General features: G+C 37.9%; 1 protein-coding gene and 1 pseudogene across 1 annotated transcript; one reads left to right on the forward strand and one right to left on the reverse strand.

The window, feature by feature from the left end:
• The window catches only part of LOC113534872 (E3 ubiquitin-protein ligase TRIM35-like), a 37949-nt pseudogene that overhangs the window by 4058 nt on the left and 25041 nt on the right, over positions 1-8850 (forward strand).
• LOC113535005 (putative methyltransferase DDB_G0268948) lies at positions 399-5041 on the reverse strand. Its single transcript, XM_026928054.3, has 6 exons — positions 4884-5041; positions 3524-3684; positions 3057-3270; positions 2415-2515; positions 1414-1551; positions 399-965 (listed from the first exon to the last, which is right to left on the reverse strand). The coding sequence occupies exons 1-6, from the start codon at positions 4992-4994 to the stop codon at positions 875-877; spliced, it is 816 nt and encodes a 271-aa protein (XP_026783855.3). The 5' UTR covers positions 4995-5041; the 3' UTR covers positions 399-874.

The following is an 8850-nucleotide window of genomic DNA, read 5'->3' on the forward strand; positions in this document are numbered from 1 at the left end:
GATGCAAAAGCCACTTTTGGCAGCCAAATTATGTCACTGAGTTAGGTGCTATGAGCTATTAGGAGTGTGCTGTAACAAAACCAAGCATGGAAGAGCATGATACAGAGCGAAACTCTGTGTCACAGAACACTCCGACACAGAACAGGCATCAGCCTATAAGATAAGGAACTTGTACCTATAAAAAGAGATGTACTTCTGCCTTTTGGATTCCTAAAACTTGAACTTGAATAGCATTTTAATATATACTTTTTATATTTTAGATTCATATTGTTCCCATTGTGACAGTGTTATGTTGTTTTTGTTGTGATAGTGGGTTCAAAGTCACTTCCAAATACAAGCAGAAAAGAAAAAGTGCCTTTCACTGGTGTTTAGTTTACAGAATTACCAAAAAGCAGTCATAAATGCATGCATTTATTTTATATGGATAATTTTTTTCAACAATTTTAGAGAAAATGTAATATATTGCGATATATATCGTTTCAAAATATGGAATTATACATACTGTGATATAAGATTTTGTCCATATCGTCCATATCTATAAGTTCTGACTTGCACAAAATTTAAATTCACCTCACATTAAGTGTTTCTCACCCTCTGGCAACACTGCTTCTAGGCATGATTATCTGGGATTGGATAATTAATCAGATTAAGCATTTGAATTTAATGTTCAGAGCAATAGTTCAATTGTAAAATTGACAAAATTTAATATGCCTTAATATTTACTGTGCAAGTATATGTAGATAAGGTTGATTTCAAGCAATGACAGGTTAATTTAATAGTGAACAACTGTGATTATAACAAATGGTAAATGTCCATGAAAAATATAATGCCATGACCATCATGTTAGTCCTCCTTCAAATCAGAGTTGTTGTCTTCACTGTGGTTTACATGCCAGCACACAATAGAAGTCTGTTGTGAACTCTAACTTAGTGTCAGGTGATGAGACGCCCATTTCCTCTAGAAGCCTGAAACAGAATGGAGGTTGAATGTGTTAATATTTGTATCTATAAACACAATGGATATAAAGTGTCTTTCATAAGAACAGATTTACTGTAGAGCACATCACATTTAACTTATGTATCTGCAATTGTGAACAAGATGATGATACAGTAAGTAAGGAATAAAATACATCAGCACATGCTGTTATAGGAAAATAATCAATAATAGGGTGGTGTGATGGTGTTGCCACTGCAAAGTTGTTTATTAGCCTATAACAGCACATCCCGAAGGTGTTTATTTCCTTTATACTATATGAATTTAATGATTACAATTTCTTTATTTAACACTGAACGACATTTTGTCCTTTTTGTCTGTTTATACTTACATCGTGAAACATCCTCAAGTCAAATTAGTTCATGTTATAGCAACTATACAATACTATATAATGTATTGAATTATTAGTAAACCGATTACCGTGTCCTCATTGACTCTAAAAGAGCAGCTGCAGCTTGGGGGTCTGTTTTAAAGTAGGTCTGACAATAAGAGAAAGACTCCAGAAAGCCAACTGCGGCTGCAACCGTCATCTCCATCTTCAGTGGAATTCTTTCAATCCTTCCCAAGAAGAGACAGGTTAAAGGTTAAGACAAAAATGGTATCAAACAAATGTTAGTAAGTTATTATTCTGATGTAGTGTAGTTTTTAAATCTAGACTACAGTGCTGTTGGCAAAATGCAATGTAAAATATGAACAAAACAATAATAGACCAATAAGCAATCACATCTGTAATCACCCTTGCCTGTGTGAACCGCAAATTATTCTGACTCCAACTATTCACTGACAGTAGCCTAAGTTTGTGTACTGGGCTAAAACTCCTAATAGTCTTTGTTTAGAAAGATTTTGCAGTGGTTGGTCTACTTTTTTGCTGCACAATTATTAAATCTCTTCCTTGAAATTGGTTAATAACACTGGTTTAAATGCACTACTGTTCCCCGATACTGAGCTGAGGGAAACTTTCCTCTGCACCTGAATGAAAAACCTACCCAACGTATCAGTTTTATTCAGATGTGGACTCTTGGAAAATTGATTAATAAGTGAGAAAGTGCCATGAAAGCCCTAAATGCTTGTGTAGAGAGCAGGGGTGTCCAATCCTTTCCACAAAGGATCAGTCTGGCTGCAAGTTTTTTAAAATTTTGATCAAGCAGGAGCAACACCTGATAGTCGAAAGAAGACCAAATTGAACTGATTAAACAGGAAGAATCATGTGTGGCTCCTGCTATGTTGAAATTAAAACTGCAGCCACACCTGCCCTTGGTGGACAAGGTTGAACACCCCTGGTATACGGCTATGCACTAAAGTTCCTGCATGGTACTACAAAAGACTAAACACCTACACAAAGCATTGGATTGATGTTACTGGATAAAATGTGTTTAGAAAAATAAATGACTGTGTTCACACAGGTTGTCATTTGAATGTACCTCTCTTTGTCAGGGAAGGGTATATCTTCAAATAAAACCCGCAGTCTATTGTCAGATGCCGCCAACTGAGGACTAGCATAACGTTTGCTAACCTTCTTCACCTGAAGAAACACAAACAAAAGATACAATTTTATCTTACAAATCAATTTACATTATTATAGAAATAAATACACAAAAAAAATCATCTAGGCTCTCAAATGGCATTAAAGTATATGAAAGTAATAGTACATATTCTTTATTGGTTCAGGTTTCATTTAGTCATATTTGCATAAGAATGCAATAACTGTAAACTAATTTTGTCTTTCAGTGACAAATGCATTAACACGATTCGTTTCTGCCATTTAACTTTGAATGAGATTAAGGTCTGTTTCCAGAAGAAAAGTGATTGTTTGAGAATGACCAGTCATAGCCAGAACATTTGTCTTATTCCTGCCCCCAAAACCTTAAAATTCAACTTGACTCATGAGCAGAGCTTTGCTTCAATGACCTAGTGAAAGCAAAGTGCTTCTTTGCATGCTTTATTCACTACATGTCACACCACCATTCCTATTCTGAATATTCTACTCTGGGAAGTCTGAGGGGATGTTACCTTCTCAAAAGGTGTCCCAGATTTTTTGACAGGCAGTGTCCTTCAGTTCTCACCTCTGCACAGATGTTGTTCAGTTTGTCACCACAGGAGCCGTAATATAGTCTGAACTCATCAGCATAGCCCAGAAGAGCAATACAGCCATGAGGCTTCAATACACGTGCTGCCTCCTTCAGGAAACGCTCAGTATCAAACCAGTGAGCTGCAGATGCTGCAGTCAGTAAATCCACAGAGCCATCAGGAAACGGCAGCTCCTCAGCTGGACCTGACCTGTGATCAGCACAATGGTAGTACCATCAACTCTCCATATCATTCATACTTTGTATTTCTTAATCTACTTGCTTGTGTGATAGCAACTTGAGTATGACATCTGTTCTAACCACTTTGTTAAAGTGTAGTGTAAGAAGCACAGGTCATATTGTCATGACAATTTTAAATGATTCCCAGTGAATAATGTATCATTTCATATTAAACTTTTCACATAAACCCAAGAACAGACAGCAGAAATGTCTTCATGGCAGACCTATAGGTGACATTGGCAAACCCTGGCACTGCCCTCGCTTCCTCCACTTGGCACTCACTGACATCAATGCCCACCACTTTCTGGAAGTGAGGGGCCAGCAGACGAGTGTTCTGTCCTGTCCCACAGCCCAGGTCCACAGCAAGCTCATGAGGAGGTCCTTTCTACCAAACAAACCACATTTATATTTACTCATTTTACAGATCAAATGTGACTTGCAATTGAGCTGAGCAGATGAAGGTTACGTGTCTTTGGTCAGTGGTGTGGCTGAGTAGCACACTGATGCTGCCAGGATATTAAGCCACCATAACTGAATTGCATTAGAGGAGGAAATGTGTGTGAATTAGATCATGTGTAAAGTATTTTAGCAATAAACAATATAGTTCAAATAATTCTGGCAGATTCCTGACGCATAAAAAGAAAGACTATAGACTGTTTAAAGACTAAAGACTGTTGGGTCACAGCTAACCATCCCTGGAATTCAGTTATCTTCAGTAATCAGTTTAGGATCAAACGCTGGAGCTGGGAGGTGGCAGCACCTCCCACTGTGCCACCATGCTGCATCCCTGGAAAAGTTTTATTTGAAATTTTTAAATAAAAATGAATAAATACATAATTTACATGACACTGAATGTGAGAGGTATCCACTCTAAAATATTAATTTAAGGTATTAAAATAAAATCTATAGTATAATATGAATATATGATAGAAAGTTGGAAAGTATATGCTTTGACTTGATTGAGGGTCAAAACCTAAAAAGCACAAGATTGTAAGGAAAAAGAAAAAACGTCTTGCATTTTACATTAAGAAAACAGTCTTAATGTTATTGTTGCATGAAGTTTGGATTTTCTTGGTGGTTTTTATTTTAATTTCTAACCATTCTTGCACTGTTGCAACATGTGTAGTTACAGACATATTAACAGATATTTCCATGAGGTTAGTCTTTGTTTAACTGTCAACATTATGTGAGCAACATTTTAAGCACTTTGTTATAATTACACAATGTTTGCACATGTTTGTAAACAGGAATGTTTGTAGCATTAGAGCATAAACTTCTTATAACCAGTAGAAAATATTCAGTGTTTTGATAATGTTCTCTGTTAGCTGTTGTTTTTTTTTTGTTGTTGTTGTTTGTTTGTTTTTTTGTCGTCCATCAGCCCTGATTCATCTAAAGTACAGTTTGATAAGCTGGGCTGAATGAGGTGTGTTAATGCAGGAAGGAGCCCAAATCCTACAGTGCTGAAAGGGAGATTGGCACATAAAGAATGATCTAGGGCTATACATGAAAGCCATGGTTAGTAGTATAGAAATTAATGACAAATTAATGAACATCTGCCTACTTTAGATATTAAGTAATACCTACCTTTTTGTCAAGGTACTCCAGAATGAGCCTTGTAACTCTATCAGGTGGAATTATGCGATACTTTTGGTAAATTGATGCATGGTATTTCTCCTCAAACAGCCGGTGAGCCATGGCAGTCTCCTCTCACTTGAGTTTCTTCTCAAGTGTGACTCAACAGATATTCAGCTCTTATACTGCTCACTCTCTAGTCAATCATTACTTCACCGTTACTACCCATTTTCCTGGGTAATAAACAAGCTTCTTTACTGATTTCTTCAGACAATCATAGAATAGGATAATAGTTATTGATATTGGAATAGTCCAGGGGTGGCAAACCTGTTCAGCATGATGAGCCAAAAAAAAAACCCGTATCACTGCAAAAAGCCACACAACAGAAATGCAAACAACAGTGTCTTACAAAAACTTATAGGCCTAATTACATAACACATAATAGTTTTCATGGATTTGAACTTTTGTATCTTCCAAAACTCCATGGTTCCTTCCCTCAGAACACAGTTAAGTCCATCATTCATAGTTCAATCATTTCCTTGAGCTCTGGAAAGGCACCATATAAATTAAACATATTATTATTATTATTATTATTAATAATATTATTATTATTTCCAGCTGAGATGCTGCTTCATCTTCCAATAAAGGGCTTTTAAACAGTCTGAGTCAGCAGTGAAAGGGTTGATGAGAAATGTAATCTGTGGCCTTTTTTGCTGAAGGTTGCAGAATCTGTCCTCAACACTCTGCTGGAGATTTTCAAGCAGTGTTGCATACCATGCAGTACTCCGTTTAACAGCCTCTGCTGCTTGTCCACTTGCCTTCGACAAGGACTGAAAACGTCTGAGCTCTATCTTTTGTAGATGTGTCTTTAACAGCTTGAGTTTGTTGACAAATGTGAAAATACTCTGCACCAGGTCAGTCAGCATCTTTAACTTCCCTTGCAGATCCATGTGTAGTCCGTTCAGATAATGCAGCATTTCGACCAAAAAACACCAGATCCAAAATCCACTGGGGGTCATATAGCTCAGGATAGTCCTTATGTTTCTCTGTGAGCAACGGCTTCACTGGATTCTAATGCTTCAAAAAAAAAAAAAAAAATCGGAAAGCATATCTCTTGAAAGCTATCTCACAGTACAGTGAAGAAGCAGATCAGTTGGAAGATCTTCATTAAGTTCAGCTATGAGATTTCTGAACTGTCTGTGATTGAGAGCATATGTACATATAAAACTGACAAATTCCAGCACAGGTTTCATGATGTGGTACAAGATCAGGTTTTTAGACACCAAGTGCCCTTGATGGATAATACAGTGAAATGTCTAAAAATCTGGAAAACTACAGGGCCAGTCACAGATCCCAACATGGCTGGCGCTCTGTCCGTGGCTACTGCTGTTAGTTTTGATAATAGAAAATTGGCTTTCTCAACAACAGTCATCACTGTCTCTTTCAGATCGATGCCACGGGTCCTATCTTTCAATGGTACAATGTCAAGCAGCTCTTCCTTAATTGTGCAGTCTTCTGACAAAGACCAGACAAATACTGCCAACTGTGGCTTATCTTATATGTCGCAAGACTCATCCAAAGCAATGCTGAAATACTGGCACTTCTCAAGATCTAAATATAAATGTGTTTCATTTGAGCTGTTAACGTCCGATATTCTCTGGGGTGCTGTGACAGTTGAAGATCTGTTACTGAAGGTCTCAAATTTTTGTTTTCGGGACAAAGGATAGCAACAACATCACTGAGGCACTTTTTAACAAATTCTCCTTCACTGTATGGCTTTTTAGCATGAGCAATGTTGCATGCCAGCTGATTTGATGCTAATGTGATTGTCTTTGAATGCTTGATAAGTTTTCAAAAAAAGCTGAGTTTGCTTCTCTGACTGACGTTTCAGTGCCTTTGGGAGATTCCCGGCCCACATTAAGATGGAGTGAGGTGAAATGGCCTTAAAATGCGACATTGAAGTCTGGCATATCAAGCAGAATGGTTTTCCATTCCTTTGAACAAAAAATATACTGTAAATCCTCCCAGTCAGACAAAAATGTTCTGTGCTCATCTTCATATTTGTGCTTAGCTGTATCCTTCCCTGACTCTGCCATGATGATTCACACTAACGAACTTCAACCAGGTAGGTTGAACCACAGGTTCGCTACCTCTGGAATAGTCCTTTCAGTCCTGTTTATTTATCATCACACGAATCGAACTGTGTGAGACACACAGTGTGTATTGTATACTACATATCGACTGGTGATTTGTGCTGTTTTTCAAAATAAAGGGTGCTTGTCCTTCAGCTTTTAGCTTGAATGTTGGGGACACATTGTTTGGAGCTTTATTTAAAGTAGTTGTGTCTCTGTAATAGCCACTGGAGGAAATATGGCACAAGAGCCTTAATCTTGCATTACAAATTTAGACATCCCAGACATCGCCCAGCAAAGAGATACTGCATTTGTAATTTAATTTTGGCCACAGGTCATTCCTTGGGCACAGTGGCATTATGTAGTGACTGCAATAATTATTTATAAAGCATTACTGTAATGAAATTTAAAGACCACTTGAATAGTGTACATTGTAGAGATATACACTGAAAAGTGAACTAAACACAACCTAGGATTGGATCAAAGTTCTAGCTACAAAAGCTAAGTAATAAGCATTTATAATTGGCCACAAATGGTTAGCAAATTACAAGTGGGTCAGTCCATCTCAAGTGGTCCAATAATCGTAAAGTTGGTTGTTTGACCGTTTTTAATTTTAATTTTTTTTTTTGAGCGATTACCTCTATGTACTGGGATTGCAAAACCACCATTTTTTTTCACTTGGTTTAATAATGACGGCCATCTTTGTGTCATGGCACACAACAAATTTTGTTTATATAGCTGTTTATGGAAACCTCAATATCTCAGCTCATGATAGTCTTAGCTCCCTGGAACAAAAACTGACACATTTTTGCACATTCTTGCTCCTTACACTTTGAACTGAAGACCTAATGTAATGCTCAAGATTGCTCACAGTTCCACAATTAGGGTCAATTTACAATGAAAAAGGTTCGAGTCTCAGTCTTAATTTTTTAGGGGGCACCTAAGTAAGTACAGTGGGTTTAAGCCAATCAGCTGTCAGTTGTGCTATACATGTTGCTTCTTCAAGTCTAGTCCGTCATGCTGCAGATTATACAGTATCTGAGACACTATAATGTTATGTTATATACACTCGCCGAACACTTAATTTGCTCTCAAAACAGCCTCAATTCTTCATGGCATGGATTCCGCAAGATGTTAGAAATATTCCTTTGAGATTCTGGCCCATGTTGACATGATGCATCACGCAATTCCTGCAGATTTTTCAGGTGCACTTTCATGCTGTGAATCTCCCATAATACCATATCCCAAAGATCCGGTGACCGGGAAGGTCACTGAAGAACATTGAACTCATTGTCATGTTCATGAAACCAGTTCGAGACGACTTTTGTTTTGTGTTCTGGTGCATTATCATGCTGGAAGTAGCCATTAGACCAGTAGCCTGAACTGTTGACACAAGGCAAGTTGGGTCCATGGATTCATGCTGTTGACACCAAATTCTGACCCTACCATCTGTGTGCCTCAGCAGAAATCGAGATTCATCAGACCAGGCTATGTTTTTCCAGTCTTCAACTGTCCAGTTTTGGTGAGCATGTGTCCACTGCAGCCTCAGCTTTCTGTTCTTGGCTGACAGAAGTGGAACCCGACATGGTCTTCTGCTGTTGTAGCCCATCTGCTTCAAGGTTCGACATGTTGCGCATTCTGAGATGCTTTTCTGCTAACCAAGATTGTACAAAGTGGTTATCTGAGCTACTGTAGCCTTTCTGTCAGATACAACCAGTCTGGCCATTCTCTGTTGACCTCTCTCATCAACAAGGCATTTCCATCTACAGAACTGCCACTCACTGGATGTTTTTTCTTCACTGCACCATTCAATAAGTGAACACTAGAGACTGTGGTGCATGAAAATC

Source organism: Pangasianodon hypophthalmus, chromosome 5 (genome assembly GCF_027358585.1).
Source record: "Pangasianodon hypophthalmus isolate fPanHyp1 chromosome 5, fPanHyp1.pri, whole genome shotgun sequence".
Classification (NCBI taxonomy): domain Eukaryota; kingdom Metazoa; phylum Chordata; class Actinopteri; order Siluriformes; family Pangasiidae; genus Pangasianodon; species Pangasianodon hypophthalmus.